The sequence below is a fragment of the Rhodamnia argentea genome, chromosome 7, assembly GCF_020921035.1.
Source record: "Rhodamnia argentea isolate NSW1041297 chromosome 7, ASM2092103v1, whole genome shotgun sequence".
NCBI lineage: Eukaryota > Viridiplantae > Streptophyta > Magnoliopsida > Myrtales > Myrtaceae > Rhodamnia > Rhodamnia argentea.
The window spans coordinates 7,254,702-7,275,622 of record NC_063156.1 but is presented as its reverse complement, the minus strand read 5'-3'; the positions used below and the strand labels follow the sequence as shown (position 1 = coordinate 7,275,622).

General features: G+C 41.5%; 4 protein-coding genes across 7 annotated transcripts; 3 read left to right on the top strand and 1 right to left on the bottom strand.

Moving 5' to 3' along the window:
- Positions 1–268: 268 nt before the first annotated feature.
- Positions 269–5,414, top strand: LOC115746834 (glutathione S-transferase F9-like). Of its 3 annotated transcripts, none has more exons than XM_048282024.1 (4): positions 269–488; positions 650–698; positions 1,406–1,904; positions 1,959–2,010. In XM_048282024.1, exons 1-3 carry the CDS (start codon positions 345–347, stop codon positions 1,858–1,860), a joined length of 648 nt encoding a protein of 215 aa, XP_048137981.1. In that variant the 5' UTR covers positions 269–344; the 3' UTR covers positions 1,861–1,904; positions 1,959–2,010. The 3 variants fall into 3 exon arrangements, 2 of the variants coding, with proteins under 2 accessions (XP_048137981.1, XP_030538614.1); XR_004016082.2 differs by lacking the exon at positions 1,959–2,010 and adding an exon at positions 5,244–5,414 and having other exon boundaries at positions 270–488; positions 1,406–1,938; XM_030682754.2 differs by having other exon boundaries at positions 270–488; positions 1,406–2,010.
- LOC115746835 (glutathione S-transferase F10-like) lies at positions 3,610–5,158 on the top strand. Its single transcript, XM_030682756.2, has 3 exons — positions 3,610–3,805; positions 3,964–4,012; positions 4,689–5,158. Exons 1-3 carry the CDS (start codon positions 3,662–3,664, stop codon positions 5,141–5,143), a joined length of 648 nt encoding a protein of 215 aa, XP_030538616.1. The 5' UTR covers positions 3,610–3,661; the 3' UTR covers positions 5,144–5,158.
- A 4,232-nt stretch (positions 5,415–9,646) lies between the features above and the next one.
- LOC115746870 (transcription factor JUNGBRUNNEN 1-like) lies at positions 9,647–11,583 on the top strand. The gene is made up of 3 exons (XM_030682809.2): positions 9,647–9,891; positions 10,244–10,548; positions 10,874–11,583. Exons 1-3 carry the CDS (start codon positions 9,678–9,680, stop codon positions 11,255–11,257), a joined length of 903 nt encoding a protein of 300 aa, XP_030538669.1. The 5' UTR covers positions 9,647–9,677; the 3' UTR covers positions 11,258–11,583.
- A 902-nt stretch (positions 11,584–12,485) lies between these two features.
- On the bottom strand, positions 12,486–19,117 carry LOC115746885 (switch-associated protein 70-like). Of its 2 annotated transcripts, none has more exons than XM_030682836.2 (10): positions 18,966–19,117; positions 18,741–18,845; positions 17,817–17,878; positions 17,650–17,733; positions 17,513–17,544; positions 17,308–17,389; positions 16,542–16,770; positions 14,632–14,859; positions 14,022–14,314; positions 12,486–13,122 (listed from the first exon to the last, which is right to left on the bottom strand). In XM_030682836.2, exons 1-10 carry the CDS (start codon positions 18,987–18,989, stop codon positions 12,852–12,854), a joined length of 1,410 nt encoding a protein of 469 aa, XP_030538696.1. In that variant the 5' UTR covers positions 18,990–19,117; the 3' UTR covers positions 12,486–12,851. The 2 variants fall into 2 exon arrangements, with proteins under 2 accessions (XP_030538696.1, XP_030538695.1); XM_030682835.2 differs by having other exon boundaries at positions 18,741–18,848; positions 18,966–19,111.
- Between the last annotated feature and the right edge of the window lie 1,804 nt (positions 19,118–20,921).

Genomic DNA, 20,921 nt, shown 5'->3' with positions numbered 1-20,921 from the left:
AGACAGATCTTTTGAATTTCGAATGTCCCACAGAGCATGATGAATGTCGATAATTCTACTGTCCAAATATTTTTACCCAAATAGTACACACATTCAAAAGAGTGCAGTATACCCAGATAAATTCAGAGAAACGGAAGCGAAATCGGATTGTGAGGTTGACTGATGATCTAACCTTGGATCCCCCCCATACGAATCGGGTCGTGATCTGTCGGTTGGTGCATGCCGCTAGCGTGTGCAACTTTGTCTGATGCTCTCTGATAAGAAAGTTCTTTATAAGCCCGGACGCGGAGTGGGAAAGAGTCATCCACTGGTCCATCAAGAAGAGAGAGAGAGAGAGTGAGAGGATGGTGGTGAAAGTGTATGGTCCTGATTACGGGTCACCAAAGCGAGTGCTGGTGTGCCTGATCGAGAAGGGTGTCAAGTTCGAGACCGCCGGTATCGATCTCTTCAAGGGCGAGCACAGAGCCCCTGACTACCTCAAGCTCCAGGTCTGCCCCTGTTCTTGGAAACTCGCTTCCCTTTCGATCAGATTCTCGAAAGCTCGACTTTTTGATGTGTCTCCTTTTGTGGGTACTTAGCATTTGGAAGTGTTTTTGTCTGATTGATTCTGATACGGATCTCGTTTTTGTGTGTGCGTGTGTATGAGTAGCCCTTCGGATCAGTTCCTGTGGTTCAAGATGGCGACTACACACTTTTCGGTAATGCTCCCAACTCATCTTGCGTCTTTCTTTTTTGGGACTTCGGATTTTCGCATCCTTGTCGGGCGGTCTCGAGATGAAAACACGTGGATATACGGATGGCTCTTCAGACAGCGATGTTTGTTTTTTCAATCGGCCAGAGGAAGTTGAAAAGTTCGAGTCCGTGCAATGTTCAGTACATACCAGCTACTGCTACTTTTAGCTTTACATACATCCACCGTTTTATCTTCGCAACTCATTACAAGGATTTGTTAGGTTAAAGTTAGGTTGTCCTTTTCATTCACCAAATTTTCTGGGAGTCGGTTCACTTTCAGTCTCGAGTCGAATCATTCGCTTGATTAGCAGATGATTTGAAATCAAAGCTCTAAGGCCAGGCTCATAGCTTGGATGTCTGTTGCGGAGTCGGTCATGATCTGTTTCTTGTCGCATGTCAGGCCAAAAGCCATTGATTATCTGTTTGAACCTGCATTTTCATCTGATTATGTTCCTGGCCGGTGCTTAAGCAGAATGATCAGTGCATAGACATCGAAATATCCCGATGCATCTACACTAATACTGTTGGGTCATGAGAGTAAGACTGATGGTAAATTTAAAAGCACAGCGCATGTCTCTTTTGGGTTGCATTCTACTTTTATGATGCATTTCATATGTGGGGATAAAGATTGGTCTGTCTACTCCCTGTAACGTTTCCGTTTTAATTCGTACAGAATCACGGGCCATCATAAGGTATTATGCCGAGAAGTACAAGCACCAAGGGACCGACCTGCTGGGGAAGACGATAGAGGAGAGGGGGCTCGTCGAGCAGTGGCTCGAAGTTGAGGCCCAGAACTACCACCCCCCGATCTATGATCTCGTCCTCAAAATTGTTTTTGGCCCACTTATGGGAGATACCCCGGATCCGAAGCTGATCAAAGAGAGCGAGGACAAGCTCAGTAAGGTGCTGGATGTCTATGAGGAGAGGCTGTCGAAGAGCAAGTACCTGGCCGGGGATTTTGTGAGCCTCGCCGACCTGAGCCACCTACCGTTCACCCAGTACTTGGTCGGCAAGGTGGGGAAGGAGTACCTGATAAGGGACCGGAAGCATGTGAGTTCGTGGTGGGATGATATCTCGAGCAGGCCTTCTTGGAAGAAGGTCGTCGAGCTCTGGCCCGGTCTGTATTAGGACCGTTTTATTAGGTGTGCCGGGTGCACCCAAGTCCTAGGTCTATGGGAAGGACTAGTTAATTTCCGTAGACTAGCGACTCTCTATGCCGAGTTAGCATGTTTCTGCTCGATCTGAATCGGCAGATTCAGGCGATCCAATAAGCTATGTCGAGTCTGGTTCCCAGTAAATCATCCTGTTGGGGACCCTTTTGCTGTTGTGTCGGCGGTATCGTGCATTGTCGTGCCGTGTATGTGGGCAATTAGTACCAGGCCAGTGACTTTCGTGAAATGTAACATTAACCACCTACTTATCAACTTGAGAGGATCTTTTACTACTTGAATGGAGTGAATAAACGTTCGTCCATATGTCCAGTACTCACTGAATTGGTGTTAGATCAGCTGTTGAGACTCATTGTAGGTGATAGTGAACTCTTCATAAACATGGATACCAACCACATCAGGTTTTATATATTGCACGCTTGGGCATGAAGAAGACCAAGGTTTGCCGACTCTTCTGCGTATAATTTCAGTCGGAAGAAAGGCAAGAATTGCTGCGGAAACCAAAGTAGCATCACACGAGTTCTTCGCCAAAAAGATTAACTGAGGTGTGCCAGAGAAGTTCATATCGTCTCATGAATATCAATACTTGAGCTTTTAAGTGAGCTCCGTGTCGTGTTGCGCAAACCATTTGAATAGTTATTTATGCAAACATAATGAAGTTCCAATGATTTTACTGTCCAACTCTATCCAGCAGGGTCTAATATCCTAAAAAACTGACAACTTTAGATTTGTGACTCAACTTAAACTTTTAGGTGCAGTTCCAATTCTCCCTTAAACTTTTTATCGTCTTATAAAAAATCGCCAACTTTAGATTTAATCCCAATTCTACTCTAATTTTTTTGTCTCATAAAAAACCCCTAACTACAAGTCAAGTACCAATTATACCCTTAATTTTTTTTGTCTCATAAAAAAATCTCAACTTTAGGTCTAGTTTCAATTTCACTATAATTTTTTTTTGTCTCATAAAACATCACTAACTTTTACTTGAGTATTAAATTTGCATCCATTAAGCCTCCGTCAAAATCGCCCTCAGTGATTTATGCTCATTTTTCGATATCTCATACTTGGGATTGTTCCATCTCTCATGATTAGAGAGCTCGTGCTCGGGACACTCCAATAGCTCGTGTTTGGGAGTTTTTCATTTTTCAGTTGAGGAGAAATTTTGGACAAATGGTTAATGAAGACAGATTTGTGACTCAAGTAATAATTTGTAAGTTTTTATGTGGCTGTAAAAATGTTAGAATAAAATTGGGAATGGATGGTACAATTGAAACAAGACTTAAAGTTTGAGAGTTTTTATAAGACAAAAAAGTTTATGATAAAATTGGGACATGACCTAAAGTTGAGGATTTTTTATGGAAAAAAAAGTTTAGGATATAATTTGAACAGACTCTAAAGTTAAAGGTTTTTTATAAGATAAATGAAATAATAATTGTGACAAAAGTTAAGATTTGAGGTTTTTTCGGATAATAGGCCCATAGGAAGGAAGGTATGCACGTAGCAAGAGCATAATATATCAAAGAAAATGCTGTAAAGCAATTCAAGGCATATGCGAAATCAGATTCTGCAAAGCTGATACTGACAACCTGGGATCCCGGTCGTGATGGGTAAGTTGGCGCAATGACGGTAATGTGGGCAACTTAGTTTAATGCTCTGATAAGAGCTTTGTTTATGAACCCAGACACAAGAGTGAGACATTTTTGGAATTGACTGGTCCATCAAGAAGAGAGAGAGAGAGAGAGAGAGAGAGAGAGAGAGAAATGGTGGTGAAGTTGTACGGGCCTGATTCTGCAGCGTCGAATCGAGTGCTGGTGTGCCTGATCGAGAAGGGCGTCGAGTTTGAAACCGTCCCTGTCGATCTCTTCAAGGGCGAGCAGAGAGCCCCTGAGTTCCTCAAGCTCCAGGTCTGCCCCTGTTCTTGGAAACTCGCTTCACTTTCGGTCAAACTCTCTGAAAACTCGACTTTTTAACGTGTCTCCTCTTGTGGGTACTTAGCATTTGAAGTGTTTTGTCTGACTGAGTCTGATTCGGATCGTGTTTGTGTATATGTGTGTATGAGTAGCCCTTCGGAGCAGTTCCTGTGGTTCAAGATGGCGACTGCACTCTGTTCGGTAGCGCTCCCAACTCTTGACTTGCATCATTCCTCTTTTGCTGTTGTTTTGAGCCTTCAGATTTTCATATCGTAGTCCGGCGCTTGGACTTTTTCTTGCGGTCTTGAGATGGAAACGCATAGATATACGGATGGTTCTTCAGCATGTAGATGCCCGTAATTTACCAGCAATGTTTGTTTTCCAATCGGCCCGAGGAAGTTGAAAAGTTCGAGTCCATTGTCATGTTCTGTAGATATCAGCTGCTCATATTAGGTTAAAGTTAGGTTGTCCATTTCATTTTCTAGGAGTCGTTTACTCTCAATCTCAAGTCGAATCATTCGACTGAGGAACAGATGATTTGAATCAAAGTTGATGTCTGTTGGAGTTGCTCATGATCTGTTTCTTTTAGTATGCCGGCCAAAGGCCGTTGATTATCTGTCTGAACCTGCATTTTCATCCGTTTATGTTCCTGACGGGTGTCTGAGCAGAATGACCAGTGCATAGACATTGAAATGTCCCGCTGCGTCTACACTAATACTGTGGGGTCTAGTTCATGAGAGTAAGACTTTGCTGGTAAATTCAAAAGCACAGAGCATGTCTCTTTTGGGTTGCATTCTAGTTTCATGATGCTTCTCATATGTTGGGGTACAGATTGGTCTGTCTACTCTCTATAACATTTCCCTTTTAATTCATATAGAATCGCGAGCGATCATAAGGTATTTTGCCGAGAAATACAAGCACCAAGGGACCGACCTGCTGGGGAAGACGATAGAGGAGAGGGGGCTTGTCGAGCAGTGGCTCGAAGTTGAGGCCCAGAACTACCACCCCCCGATCTTAGACCTCGTCCTCAAAATTGTTTTCGGCCCATTTAGGGGACTTACCCCGGATCCGAAGCTGATCAAAGAGAGCGAGGACAAGCTCAGCAAGGTGCTGGATGTCTATGAGGAGAGGCTGTCAAAGGGCAAGTACCTGGCAGGGGATTTTGTCAGCCTTGCCGACCTGAGCCACCTCCCGTTCACCCAATACTTGGTGGGCAAGATAGGGAAGGGGTACATGATAAGGGACCGGAAGAATTTGAGTGCCTGGTGGGATGATATCTCCGGTAGGCCTTCTTGGAAGAAGGTCCTCGAGCTCTGGCCTGGTCAGTATTAGGACCGTATTATTAGGTGTGCCGGGTGCACCGAAGTCCCAAGTCTATGGGAAGGACTAGTCAATTTCCGTAGACTAGTGTGCCAAGTTAGTATGTTTCTGCTCGATCTGAATTGGCGAATTCGGGCAATCTAATAAGCTTTGTTGCGTCTAGTTTGTGAAGATCATGTGTCAAGTTGGATTTTTCCAGTAGACTATCCTGTCGGGGACCCTTTTGCTGCTGTATCCTTCATGGCAGTGTCGTGTGTTGTCGGACTGTGTACGCGACTAATTAGAGTACTTTATCTGGTTGATTCTGATTCGTACTGTGTGTGTATGCGTAGCCCTTTGGATTGGTTCCTGTGCTTCGAGACGGTGACTACACTCTGTTCGCTAATGCACTCAACTCTTGGATTTTCACAACGTGGTCCGGAGCGATCTTGGGATCAAACATGTGCATATACAGATTGTTCTTCAGCATGCTACTGCATATACTTGTGCAAGGAAAGTAAATTCACCACCGGTGTTTTGTCAGATAAATGGTTTGGTCTTTTAAGCAGTCAGCAAAGCGCCGCAAAAGTCTCGAAAGTTCGGCAATGAGTTGATATCAAATACTCGTTTCGGCTTACATACGTCCAGTGTTTTATCTTTGCAACTCATTACTCGCTCGTGCGTTGATCCTCTCACTCAGCACCTTCCGGGATTTGTGAGTTTAAAAGTGTAGGTTGTCTTTTTGTAATTTGAACTCTCCTAAACTTCCTAGGAGCTGTTCACTCTGAATCTCAAATCAAATCATTTGCCGGCTCTCTGTACTATATCCTATTTAATTCATACGAGAATCGCGAGCCGTATCAAGTTTATCATAATGGACCGACCTGTTGGGGAAGACGATAGAGGAGAGGGGGGCTCGTCTAGCAGTGGCTCGAAGTGGTGGCTCAGAGCTACCAACCCCCCCGATACGCGACCTAGTCCACAAAATCATTTTGGGCTCGATTGGGGGACTTACCTCAGATCTGAAGCTGATCAAAGAGAGTGAGGACGATCTCTGTAAGGTGCTGCTGTCTACAAGGGGGAGGCTGTCGAAGAGTAAGTACCGCGAAGCCGACCTGTGCCACCTCCCGAGTACCTGATAAGGGACCGGAAGAATGTGAGTGCGTGGTGGAACAATATCTCGAGTCAGCCTTCTTGGAAGAAGGTCGTAGAGCTCCGGCTGGGTCCGTATTAGGACCATTTTATTGGGCATGCCGGGTGCACCAGAGTCCTTGGTCTATGTGAAGGACTAGTCAATTTCCACAGCTGAGTTTCTCCGTGCCTCATTAGTACGTTTCCACTCGATCTGAATAGGCGGATTCGGGCAACCTAATAAGCTCCGTTGAGTCTGGTTTCTGCAAAATCAATGTCAAAAAGTGGAATCACTCTCTAGTGAATTGTCCTGTTGTGAACCCTTTCGGTGTGGTATCCTTCTTGGGTCTATGAAACTAGACGCTCTCGACCTGTCTTTTATCTTGTTTATCGGTGAACATTACCGTCCCAGCGTCACAAACTTCTTTTGTTTTCACTCAGAAAACATCTCGCAATATTTATGTTGCTTTGCCTTTACCCTTACGAGTTTTCTTCTTCTGGTGGTGTTGTGTGGTGTCGGGCGGCGTTCGCGGCTAATTAGTACAAAGCAGAACTGCTAAGTAGCATCGCATGATGAGTTTATCAGCCAAAGAATATTTGCGTCTGTGTACGAGAAAAGCTCGTATTGTTGAATGAATATCGATACTTGAACATTCTTCCTAAACTTTAAAAACGGCTTGCCGTGCCGGGCTAAATTCGAGCTTAAATTGAGAAAGATCGTATCACAGAATCAATTTCGACCACGAAAAAAATATGGAGTGGTAATTTACATTGTCTAGGATGTGATATATGCGAAAAAAAAAATACTAAACTATTATTAAAAATTTGACATGTCAGTATCAGCCGGACAAATAGATTGAATTGGCATAATTGTAATAATTTTATAACTTCTTTTTGGTAATTTTCCAATCATAAATACATTGGCAATCATCAACCAGGCCATGGCGATCTCACTGGCCATCTCCAAGGAGCCCTCGACCCTTCCTGAATGGTAGGGCAGGGGCCCCGCCCCACCGGTTAGGCCTCATCTATTTTTTCCCTATCCTTTTCCTTTTTTCCTTATCTAAACACTTTTGGTCTTTTTATATTTTTCAATCTAATTTAAGTAATGATTTGGGTTTAAAATTTTGAGATTTGGACAAGAACAACAGAGTTAACAGAAGGAGTTGATTGCACATTTTAAAAAATTTTGAACCCCAATAGCACTTTCGCAATAAATTTGCGGATTTTTAATGCACTTATCTTTTTTTTTTTTGTCCGAATTCTTAATTAATTTGTCCAAGAAAATACTCATTCCTTGAATTTCGAAGTAGCTCACGTATGAATTTATTATCTTAGTAATCTACGGCTACTTCTGACACTACCACATGGTTTTCCCCCGTTGGACGCCTAAATAACTAACTTGTGGTTTTGTTTCCATTTAGAAGGTTCTAAAATTCTAACGACTTGACCGGATCCAATTGACCCGTCTCAAGTCAAACCATGGACCGTGGACTTTTTCCACTATCTCGCGTTTTAACAAATAGTTTTGAATATTCTCTTCCTAAGATGCTTGACTTGGAACTTACTCACACATTTGACCATCTCTCTCTCTCTCCAATTCCCTAGCGCCAATATCGGAAGTACCGAATTCATTAAATCATACGGGTCTCAAGCGGACTATGATAAACGGTTATTGATATGTGTAACGCGCTTATTTAAAAGCAGTGAATGTTAGAAATTTCTGGATTACATAATAGTTCGGATAGAGTCCAGCTAAAAGTAGAGCTAAGCCACGCAATGGACGGGTGCAATCGGGTATTCATGCAAAGAAGCCATCTCAAGCATGTCTAACTAGACTCCGCCGGATTGTCTTTGTTCATCGTGAATTGTCTTAGTATTTGTAGCACTTAGAATGGGTACGGTATTTTAGGTGATCGTTATGGTTACATCGTATGACGATGACACATGGAGTCGCAAATTAATCGAATGTGTTCTGTCCTACATGAGGGCGGGCACTCATTTACCCGAGGAATTATGATCGTCAACAAGCTCATGCTGAAAATGACTCGCATGATATCCTCATTGGAATACTTGGTAGTCGTGAGTTAATTTGACTTTGATTGTGAAATAATTGTAATTCCAAAATTGTGTAGAATCTGTTCACTTATTTTCTACAAGGCAGGACCAAGTCAATATATTCCTTTCATACATCAAAATGGAGATTATGAAATCTCCCTGCACTCCTTGACCATGTAAATTGTGAAGGGACTAACTACTGGGGGATTGCCCTAATGACCGCTCTTTTCTTTTGGAAAGAGAGAGGTGGGGGGTTCGAATCCCCACTTTCGGGGAAAGTGGGGTAGGGACGCGTGAGGAGGGAGCAGAGTTTCGCAACCGACGGCGAATCAAAAGGGCTAGGATGGAGCTTGGCATGGCCGTTGCCTTTATTAGAATGTCAAATCCAAAAGCTTAAATCGATAGGAAAAGAGAATGCTCATGTATACAAGGCATGTTGAAATTCTATAGGCAAGCGATGCGGGATAATTAGCAGCCCCTTGACTGCTCGGTGACAGCGCAACTTGTATACAATATTTCATTCATAACAATTCGAAATTCACATGGAATGTCGATATCTCGGCCCCTTTTCCTTGAGTTAGGTATTGAAAGTTCATCCTTCAATAAGTCGGGTTTTCTATGTATGCTATTGGAAAATTATGTTGGTAAAAGTAAGCATCACATGTTCGAGTAAAAGCTATTGAGGATAAGACTACTGTTTGATTATCAAGTATGAGTGTTGGAAACGTTGCAGTGACTTCGGGGTCAGAATGCAGAATTTCCAAAGTCCATAGTGGGTGGAGATGGCTAAGCAACGCATCATCTGGCAGGCTTCGTTACTCTAGTTGGTCAATTTTAGAGCGTCCAAACATTCTCCAAACCTCACACTACACGTGCAACGACGACGTCTCGTGTGTTATGCTGACACGATATGACCCTCGCAATTTAGAATTACATTTTCTTCAATCGCCAATGCAATTTCCTTCGGCTATCGTCTTATTTTCTACTTTTTTGAGATAAATTCTTGGTATAGATGTCATCCTGATGTCATCCTAGGATTTGAATTGTAATTTGTGGTTAACAAGTCAAACGTCATGGGCCGCTAAGGTGGACTTCCAACCTTCACAGAGGAATCTGACTTTGTCGGTTCTCAGCTGCTTTTTCACCTGACAAAATTGAACCTCTAAAAATGAAGACGGACGTCTCCCATCAACTTCACAGTAATGTCATACGTTTACTTGGTCGTGTGGACTGAGCAGCAAAGGGGTGACACTCTCGCACTACTGCCCCCTATAAGAAGCTTCTACTTCCAGAATATAACTTCAGACACATTGTCCGAACTCAGAAGATCAACAACACAACAGAGAGAAGAGAGAGGGAGGGAGGGAGAGAGAGAGAGATGGAACAGCAAGATCGGAGTAATACGAGGTTAAATGACAAGAAGAAGAACAAGGATGACAAGGAAGAAGCGACGCTTCCCGGGTTCCGGTTCTACCCGACCGATGAAGAGCTTGTCGGGTTTTATCTTCGCCGGAAGGTGGAGAAGAAGCCTCCGAAGATCGAGTTCATCAAGCAGGTCGATATCTACAAGTACGATCCCTGGGATCTCCAAGGTAAGTAGACATAACAAGTTCGCAGGTTGTTCGGTTTCTTTCTTCGCATGTCCCTCGGTTTCCCTAGACGATGGCTCTTCGCCTTGGGAAAGAGATGAGAGGTTGCGAGATCTATTCGAAGGCGAAACCAAGTCAATTTACTTGCCTAGGATTTCAATAGCTTCACAGCAACTCTTATTATTATTCAGCTGGACTAGTCTTTCATAGTTTAGAACTGAGACTCTAAACTAAGGTGAATCAACATATGCTTGTGTAGTATTGCACCGGTTATTGTTTTTTTTTTTTCTCAACATCAGTATAAGATTTCTTTCTCAGTCACCGTATGTTCATAATCATCATCGTGACTAAACAGATGTTAGCAAGGTGGGAGAGAAAGAAGGCTACTTCTTCTGCATCAGAGGGAGGAAGTACAAAAACAGCATAAGGCCAAATAGAGTGACCGGGTCCGGATTTTGGAAGGCCACCGGCATCGACAAGCCTGTATACTCCAGTAAGTACCCCCACGATTGCATCGGCCTCAAGAAGTCTCTTGTCTACTACCGAGGCTCCGCCGGCAAAGGCACCAAAACCGACTGGATGATGCACGAGTTCCGGCTGCCGCCTGCTGGGAAAGGCGGCGCTATATCCTTTGCAAATGACACCATCACCGAAGAAGCAGTAAGATGCTAAAGACTCAGTTCTATGGCCGCATCGGCTCTCTTTAATTCATTTTCCAGCTGCTTTCAAACTTTCAATCAAAAACAAGTATTTGCCGGTTCTAGCTTGAGTTTCATCTATGTTCAACGTTAGTTACTATCTTACTAGCAGTTTATTTATATCCTGTTTTCAACTTGAATCAGCAAGTGGGTAGCCAACCTGAGATAATCAATGTCAAAAGAGGACCAATCATTTATGTCTAGGAGGGGATTTAGCGTGTAATTACATGCTCAGAATTTGGCTCTAGAACTGAAGGGTTTTCTATTTCCTCTTTGGGTTTCGGCAGGAAGTATGGACGCTTTGCAGGATTTTCAAACGCATACCCTCTTGCAGAAAATACGTTACGACACCAGAATGCAGTGAGGCCACCTTCAAGCAGAGCCCCATCGATTCGTGCTCTAAATCGAGCAGCTTCGAATCTGAATATGGAGACCAATGCGTGAGTTTCGGATCGGATCATTCGGCCGTATCCGTCCAACCGAGCAAAAGAAAGCCAGCGATCCGCCATGTTGACCAAGCACAGTCCTCATTGCTCAGCCATTGCAACTCCATCCCTCAGGCCCCCCCTATGGCGACGCCGTGCTCGACCTTTTGGACTCTAAATGGGGAGGATATCTTCGCAAACGGAATAAACTGGGATGAACTGAGATCGATAGTTCATGGAGAGTGACTCCTCGCGGAATTTTGTAAGACGGGGTGGGAATGGAGATTTGTGGATCCGAGAGCGAACAAGAAGGATTTGAATCAAGGGATGAACATGATGCAGCACAAGTTTTCTTTTCCCGGGATTTATTACTAGGAAACGAGGACACATATAGGCATAGTTGTTCACAATCAAAAGTATGAATCTCCTGTCTTAGTTTGGGATGGAAGTAAACTTGGACTGAGAAGTTTGACAATACCAGATTTTTTTGCCTAGTGAACTTCACGTCCAATGGAGGGGCAACGTCGTGTCGTTTTGCGAATGTTCACGGCCATTGGGTCAAAGTGTTGACTTTGACTCGCTCTCTCTCTCTCTCTCTCTCTCTCTCTGACATACGAACATTTGTTTTGAAGAAGTAAAACACACTTTTCCTTCCCCGATTGTTTTTTCTTTTTTGGGTCTTCTAATATATATTTTTTCTTCATTTAACTTTCCCTATAACAACATTCTCTTTGAAGCCTTTCAACCAATCGATACCGCTTCGAAGAAAAGCCTTGGCTAAAACTCGAACGGTTTCTTAAAAACTCGCTTTCGATATAAAGCTTTTGAGTATTCAAAGATACCCTTGTTATTCCCAATAGGATGGCTCGGTAACAGTTTAATTCTTCCAAAGTGCGCACGGTTCGCACCGCTCGCAACAATCCAATTAGCTCTCTAGGTTAAAAAACCATTAGATATTCCATCCTCTGAAACCAACGCTTTTGATATTATTTGATAGATAATAATTTCTATATGCCTATTATGGATTTGCATCCCCCAGGATCGATAAACCTTTTGAATCTTATTAACCAATGATATATGACTTTGCATTATAGTTAGCCCACCCCCAATCAAGGATACCAAGGAATTTCAAGAGTTTTTTTTATATGCTCGTTTCAACTCTCAATTCTTTTTTCCAGGTTCATCGATATTTCAGGAGGCCATTTTCGGATTAACTCTCGTATCAGATGTTGGCCGTACCAAAGTATAACATGAATCAATTTTTAAATGAGAGCGAATAATTTTTCAGCTAAATCCTTATGGCCGAAGCGTGTCTTCTAACATCGAGTTTTTTCTCCCCTCTCTAAACATGCAGTTACTTTCCAGCTCTTGAACCAACCTTACGGCAACAAAAATCTTTACTGTTAGAAGTTACAGAACGCAATAAAAGTGACCCAAAGAACAAAAAGAAAAAAGACAGGACAGGACAGGACTTCTGATCAAAGATGAAATTCGTTACGAGAAGAATCAGCTGCTGTACAGTAACACTATTGAGCAGTTTAGCAAAGGCCGCAACATACATCGATGTAACAGGAAATCAAGCTGACTGAATGTACAATCGAATGCGTGAACTTGCTTATCCTAGAGAATACTAACCGCATTGTGGAAGTCTAGGGTGTACGTCCAGCTCATTTAACTTCACAAAGGAAAACGAATTGAATCACGAAGTTCATGCCCGAACTTCTAACCAGAGTGCGCAGAGTCCAATTTTTGTGCTTGTAGCTGCCAAATGCCAATGTAACACTACTTTAGAAGGTTGATGCTCTTGTGCATCTCCCACCGAGATTGGATTCACCACTTCCTAATGACTGTTGTCAACTGGCTGACTATCGACGGGAATGTCCAAACTGCCTCCCATCTCCAGAGCAATTTCCCTAACATCAGCTATTCTTGCTTCCGTTGCCTGAATGTCGCTCCATTCCCCATCTCTACTTGACCGAAGGCTGACTTCATCAACAGGCACACTCTCTTCAGAAACTGGTATTGCTTTAGAAACACTGAGACATGCTTTATCCACATTCTCCTCAGTCTCTGTCTTCTCCTCAAAGACTTTCCTTGAATCAACGTGCTGTCTGTCAAGCATGATGTAGGACATAGGCAAAAAACATATTTATTTCCCACGAAATTTCACAAAAAAATTAAACGTTCTCAAGAACAGAATAATGGTCCAGGATTCACGGAACTTTAAGACCCATAGGCAGTAATGATAAATTTGTTGGTCATAATACATAAAAATAACCAAAGTAGACCAAATTTATTTTGTCAAGAGTAATCATTGTATAATTCATAGTGACATTGTATTTGCAACTATGGTTGGTAACAAAGAAACAACAAATTAACTTTTGCTAACTGAATGACATGCTTCATCAAAGACAACTTCTAATTGAGAAGAAATGTCCTGCAATTTGAGAAAGTTGAGACATTCGGCACTTTCAAATCTATCTGCTTCCTCAACAAACTCCCCCACAGTTCTGTTTCTTTTTCGGACGTCACACTTAAGTGGCATCTAATGTCACTGTCAGCGCAGTAACTGTGTCCACTTTCCCTGTCCAAACAAATGAAAGTCATCCACACGACAACTTTCCTTGTCCAATCAAAGGAGAGTCATCCACACTGCCAGTAGGATTGACCACCAAGAGTTCATGCCGAGTAGAAATCGAGCTCGAGATCTCACAATTCTTGTGGAACAAAGTCTCATTTGCATTATTAACTTTGTTTAAACCCTTCGGCTTATCTCTCCCCCATGTCTTCATATGTTGTGCTTAACATAATTATGTTCGATTAACCAATAACTAAACTTGCTAAAACGTTTAGAGCACAATTACCACGTGACAGTGTTTCCTTGTGCAATATAACTATGAAAGCCAAGAATCACAGCAACAACAGCTTCATAAAAATGGATTGCACCATTCGAACAAAAATTAAAAAAAAAAAGGCTTGCACAGATATTAAAGTTTGTCAGATAGCAAACCTTTGGAGTTGTGCTTGCAACATATTCACATATGCCAGAAGCTCTTGCTTCTCCTTTGCAGCAGCTGACTCTTTTTCTTGAACTTCCTTTTTTCTTGAATCAGCATCTGCCTCAGCAACTCTGGCCTTCTCTTCCGCCCTGACAACAGCTGCTTCTAATATGACACAACGCTCTCGAGCTTTGCCAAGCTCAGAACGCAACAACTGTGCCTCCTGAAGAGCAGAGTCTCGCTGTTTAATTATTTCTTCTCTTTCTCCACTTAGAGCTGCAACTTTATCTTCAGACTCTTTCAGCTACATATACAGGAAAAAGAGTTAAACTGAAAGCTGTAGAAGATATAAGCAGAATAAGTCTTAAGCATTCCCTGAATTTTCTCCATTTGAACAATTAAACATATTTTTTTACTTTTCCTTCGAATCATCTACTATCAGAGAGAACAGGAATAATGTTAACCACAATTTTTTCCTTGTCCTTTTAGTCATCTAGCCTTTGAACAATGAGCTGTCAACATCATATTAACTGAAAGACCAAAAAGCTGATAATAACTTGAGGACCATATCGGAGAATATGATGAACAAGGACAAAAGCTGTCAAGAAAATTTGTAACAACCTTCATCTTTAGTGACTCCAACTTCTTCTCACAATCTACAGTCAAGCGCTCAATTTCAGCAGAAGCTATTCTCCTTTGTTCATCCATCATATGGGCTGCAGAAGCTGCGGCGTCAGCAGCATCAGCAGTCTCTGATAGCTTCTCTGCTAAATCCTTTATAGTTGAATCTCGTGAACGAATGTCCCTCGCTAAATTTTGGAGTTCCTCATCCTTAACTCGTAGTGTCTCCTGCAAATATACTTTTCAGTTTAACAGATCAAAGATGGATGACAATGAATTACTATAAGGAGTTGATATATAACTAGTAGAAGAAAAATTCTACAAAAGAACAACCAGCACCACTTCCAGCCAAAAGCAAAGAGACAAATTTCAGAAATGAAAATTAATTAATGAAAATATGCAAAAGAACAAACCAGATAATATGTAGTCACCAACCGTACATATTGTGCCCCACCACTTATTCCCCCATGCCTTCTTCAACCTCTGTCTCTCTTTGTAAGAGATTCATATCATTTGCAGAAGATTATGCGAATGCCCCTCATCAGTCATCATCCATAATTATGCTCATTTTAGCAGCTAACCCTTTTATCCCCATAATTCGCCACTAGCTAAGTTAGCTAACACATTCTGCTCAGTTGTGCAGTCTCCCATCGTGTTTCTTGGCCAGTCATTACTTCCCTCATTGAGATTTTTATCCATCCAACCTCCGCACAGCAGCATACACCTCAAAACACATGGTTCTTCTACATCTGCTTCAGTGTAGCCTCAAGTAATATTTTATTTGGTCCAATTTTTACTTCCCCACGCCTTACCCAACCATGCTCTGTAACAGCCAGCATTTGATATGATAAAGATCAGCATATAAAAGAGGGACCAGTCCTCCATTAATTTAAGTCCAGAGTTGCCTCCTAACATTTATTCACCATTCTAATTGGTGCATCGAGTTTCGACCAAATAATAATAATAATAATTGGTGCATCGAGTGCACATCTTAAATTAGCCAACCATCTTTGTCATCTTATTCGCTGCGAGAGCTACTTACATTTTGCCATGCATTCTCGTCTTATCCTAATTTTATCCATGTCTTTTACTACTCAGTGGTATTTCAAACATCTTGTCGTCTGGAAAAAAGAGACATGATATGGGCCGGAGATGTATCTCATTCTTGTAAAATAATTTAGGGCCCCTTATTTAACTTCCCAAATCTATTGCCAATGTAAAATAATCGGTGCCCATTGTATTCTCTTTTTTGTGGATGTATTTACAGGACAAATGACAATCTTCATCTGCTACATCCAAGCATTAATGTATAGAAGGAAATCATTCCCTCTTTCCCCAGCCCTAAAGGCTAACCTCAAATTATTTGGACATAAGTCCTGAGACCATTAAGAAAAGATGCAAGTGAGGCCCTTTTCAGAGTGACTATTGCACAAACAGCCAGCAGTTGCCACCTTTAATCTAAGTAACAAATTATCTAGAAATTGAGAAACTGAGAGTTCAGCTTAATAGAGTGCTGGGATGCCCGTAGTGACAACTTCTATATGTTATATCTTCTCTAAATTCCCATTTCCTATTAACATAGCGTTATCACTCTCAATTCTCCATATCCTACAAGTTTCTTACTGATCCTACTACATCTACAACAAACTACGAGCTAATTTGGTGAACACAGACCAAGCAATGTTTTTGAATGCTTTACATATTCTCCATTAGTTGTGTGGATAAGGCCTATGTGACACTACAGGTCAAACTAAAATAAAATATTTTTCTTACATCTCCCCCTCTTGGAGAGGTATGATATACACCTCCAACTTGCAAACCACAAGTAATATCACAGCATAGCACTGCAAAAGTTTCAAAAAAGTTACAGAAGATATGGACATTCAGAAGACTTTGACCACAGACAGTACCTTCATTATCGTGAAATCGTCCAATGGTCCATCCATAATTCTATTCGTGATCATTCCAAGAGCATTTCTCATCGAAATCTGCATTGCTGCTTCAATTTCCTTAGAGGATTCCAGAGCTGTTGAGTTAGCTGCAGCCACCGCAGCAGCCACTGTCCCCAATTTCGCAGAACCATTTTCACTCAGAGAATTAACAGCCTCTTTATGAGCCTTTAAGACCAGTTGTGCAACTCTGATTTGGAAGAGAGAACAATGGAAAAGGTGAGTACCGTGGACAGTTAAAAAGAAAAACAAAATTCGATAGTGACTAGTATGATCTTTGAAGCATAATTATGCCAACCCAGGCGTACCAAAAATAGAGAATGTCCCTAGTGGTCCACAGTTTAGAACACATTCCATTTCACAGTACACCAGCAGTTAGGAACGCTAAAATCAGCATTTCCCATTATTCTATGTTTTTCATGGCCAACAACAATATGTCATCTTCATATGATGTATTTTCCATGATAATATTTTGTGACTTTGTTTAAGCATATACTATTAATACATCAATGTTAACTTTAAAACAACTTAACAATCATGTTGAATTAATTCATATGACCAAAGGAAGCCTACCGATCCCATAACACATTTTTACGAGTGACCTTTCACATTCCATTTCATTCAGCGTACCAGAGAAAAGTCAACAAACCATAGCATGTGCTAGTGACTCAAAAATATATATCATATTCCTGTCTTGATTTTGATAGCAAATGTCCCAAAAACTTACTGTAGTGTTGATACCCAAGCTCTAGCAGCACCAGGAGTTTCAGCGCAGAAAAAGTATTCTCTCCTCGATGGAGTCCCAATATCTAGAGAGGAAAGTTAAGAATCACGATGCTACAGAAAATTAACTCCATATCCTGATTTACAATAAAAGGAAAGGGAAAGCAAGCCTAAGATAGTTCAATAGTAATGCAGATGGATGAGGATACAGAAACAGCAGCCATCGTACTTCGGCAATCCACTGAAACATAATTAGAAGGTGATAAGAAACTATCTTTTGAACTCAACCAGATAATACTAACTGTCTAAGCACTAAGGGAGCACACTTCTCGAATATCATTCTTACTGGAAGTTCACTGGAGATAAAGTTATAGTGCTATTAGCATCGAACACTATGGTTCCCTTGACAGCTGGCTCATTTCTCCTGACCCTGGAAAAAATTATAATTAAGAAATGAGATATTTCTTTTCCCAAGTACTTGGCTTTACATAACTACTAAAAAAATTTACCTACTTGTACTCCATCCTCCCTGTAGTCGGATCTAAGATCACCCATCGCTCATTCCACTTCCTTAGCTATACAAAGCATGAACATATCTGTGAGTGCAATGAATGACGAGATGGAAAGAGCTTCCAGCAAAGAGGGGAAAATAATATTTTTACAATAACCAACTATACTCTAAAGTGCATAAGAAAATAATTCCAATACAAGAGAGACCAGTCCATTATTTTCTAAGCAAGCGTACATGTGCTATCAAAGAAAAGCTAAATTGAATTTACCCCTAGGCTACAGGTCCCTGTGTCTCATCATCTATGCCATATCCATTTGAACAAATCTTTCACTGTTGCCACTACCTTATGTGGGATAGGACATTGCCTGAACCCATCAATGGATTAGATAGCACGCAACCACTAGAAAGTGCTGAACTCACTTTCCTGAGGCTGAACACGTGACACAAAAGAATCTAATCTTCACCAATTAGGCATTCTTAGTTAATCTTACTTGCACTCAATAATATACGAAATCCATACAAATAGCCTATCCGTTGAAGATTCTGGAGAGCACTAAAAACTGACTGAGTTTTGCGTAGAATGAGAACCACATGAATGTACAAATCACAACCTGAACTGAAAAATAGCCTCGAATTTTCAAACAAATTAATCCATCCTTCTTAAAGTTGCTAACACAAGGAACGCAGTTTCATCAGTTAAATCTCCACATCCCCTGCCTATCCAACAACTTCGATTAATCCGCATAGGAACCAACCATCAAACGACGCAATCCACCAAGTCCACATCTTCTTGAAACAGCAACACGATGCAAACCGTATAATCCGACAAAGTATCTACAGAACTCAAGCTAATCCAAACCTAGCCAAGTAAAGTGAATAGGACTGCAATGTCAAAACTATCTACTGCGAGAGAGAGAGAGAGTTACAGTCTCGGATCGCTTGAGAAGAGGTCCTTGCAACAAGGTCTTCCCGGAACCGGAGGCCAATTGACGCTTGATCCTCTCCAAGCTGCTCTGGGCATCGCCGGCTCTCTGCTGACCACGGGCAATCGCTAGTCAAACGAGCTCCCATCGCATGACAATCTCGTCATCTCCGGCCATCCCAGACGCAGTAACAGAACAAAAAGGAGCAGGAGAGATAGAGAAACTCACCGTCGAAGCACCATTGGACGCCATCGAGGACGCGAGCGAGAGCGAGAGAGATGGACGGGATTTTCCCAGCAGAAGAGGAAAATCGAGTGATTTGGAGGATTGTGATCGTCTTCTTCTCTTCGTCGGTTATTTACTCTCAGGTCACGGCCAGCCAGAGACTTTAAAAAAATAGCAAAGAAATCCACATGGAAATGAGAAATTAAAATTTAAAAAAAATTCACTAAGGAAGATTGGTCAGAAATGGTACTCAAATGATCGATTTTACTCCCTGTGGCATTTAAGTAAGGGATAAAAAAAGTTATGACACTCAGATAAGTATCATAGGAAAGTTATGACTCGCCTGCTATACTTAGCCCATCATCGATCCGAAAGAAAACATAATTACTTTACTTAATAAATTGAGGCCTATGGTTCACTTATTTGAATTTCCTTAATTACATGCCACATCAATTATTGATTCAATTTCACCGGTCGGACTTCACACAATTTCCCCATTTTTACATGTGAGATCTTCGTTTATTCATTTTAGTTTATTAGATTTGTGCACGCAGAATCGATGTATGCACTTAGCTCGTGTAAGCTCGATGAGCTTGACGCTTGTGCGCCTAATCATGCAGATCGGGGCTATTCAATAATGAAATGACTCGAGTATCATCTTCATAATTAAGGGATGCGCTTCAAGATTTGAATCTTGATACAAATCCAAAAGTAACTTGTGACTACCCACTTCGTACTTAGCTACTCAATCATCGAAATGATGAAATCTCAACCAGCATATCTTGATTTTGATCTTGCCTTTTGGTGCTTTACACCTAGTGTTCATGTAGAGGATAATCATGGATATTTATCGATTCCCATCTTGAGATTAATCACTTAACTCCGTGGGGCTTCCAAATCATAAATCGAGAAACGAGCGCAACCCGAAATACTCGATTATCATGACATGGATTACTAGATACTCGAAGACGAACTTTCGTTTCTATATCTTTGCTCTGAGGTTCAAAACCGTGCCACACTAGCTCCTATGTGACCAAGGACTTGTTTCGAGTCATATTACTTACTATGAGGGAGGGAATTGTGTCGTGACAATTCAAGGTTCAAAAGCGTATTCCTTGCTTCGCCTCACCAGGGCATAATTTGTTCTTGCTCCTAGACGGTCCCGAGAGACTATTTGGTACGATAATCCATACTCGGATCTCGATGTGAGTAAGAAAGATAAAAACATGTTTACGACTCGAACGGGTACGACGCAACCCACGTGGCAACTTGCATTTACTTGGTTTTGGTAGAATGTTTATTAAGATAGCTCTTCTAGGTTAACAAGAAAGAGGCATGGCCAATGGTAAGATGCTATGTATTTTGTTTTTAAATAGGGGTAGTTGCTAAAGAAGATTGGCACTTTGGAAGAATTTTTTCATACCATTGACCATGCCCTTTCTTGTGCTTGTGTGATGTGCATGTCCTTTCATGCATATAATGATGGTGGTAGGTGTGGAATGACAAGTGATTGTCCCTCGGCCCATTACCTATTATATATTTTTGCAACATTGTCGAACATTGCCTGCCAACGTGCCTTACATATTGTTTATATTAGCGTAGTCTCTCTTTATTTGTCAGTTTAAATTTTTGAGTTGAACTTTCTAATATGGGTGAACAGAAATTCCACTTGTTGTGGTCTAATTGAGTGAACGGGACCATACATGCTCTTTATATTCATGTCTTCTTCCTTCGTCCATCAATTCAAATTTTTGGGTTGGACTTTTCCAACCTATATACTACAAGACTAACGTGGAAATGCTTCCCAATCACTTTTCGACGGACGGAATTAATATGGAGCAGACTATTCTCCATTTAGATTTCCAAGAACTCTCTATTTTAATTGCCCTTCTTCTTCGACAGATAATATACTTTATCATGGACAAGAACATAGTCAGCATCTACATTTGTTTTTACATT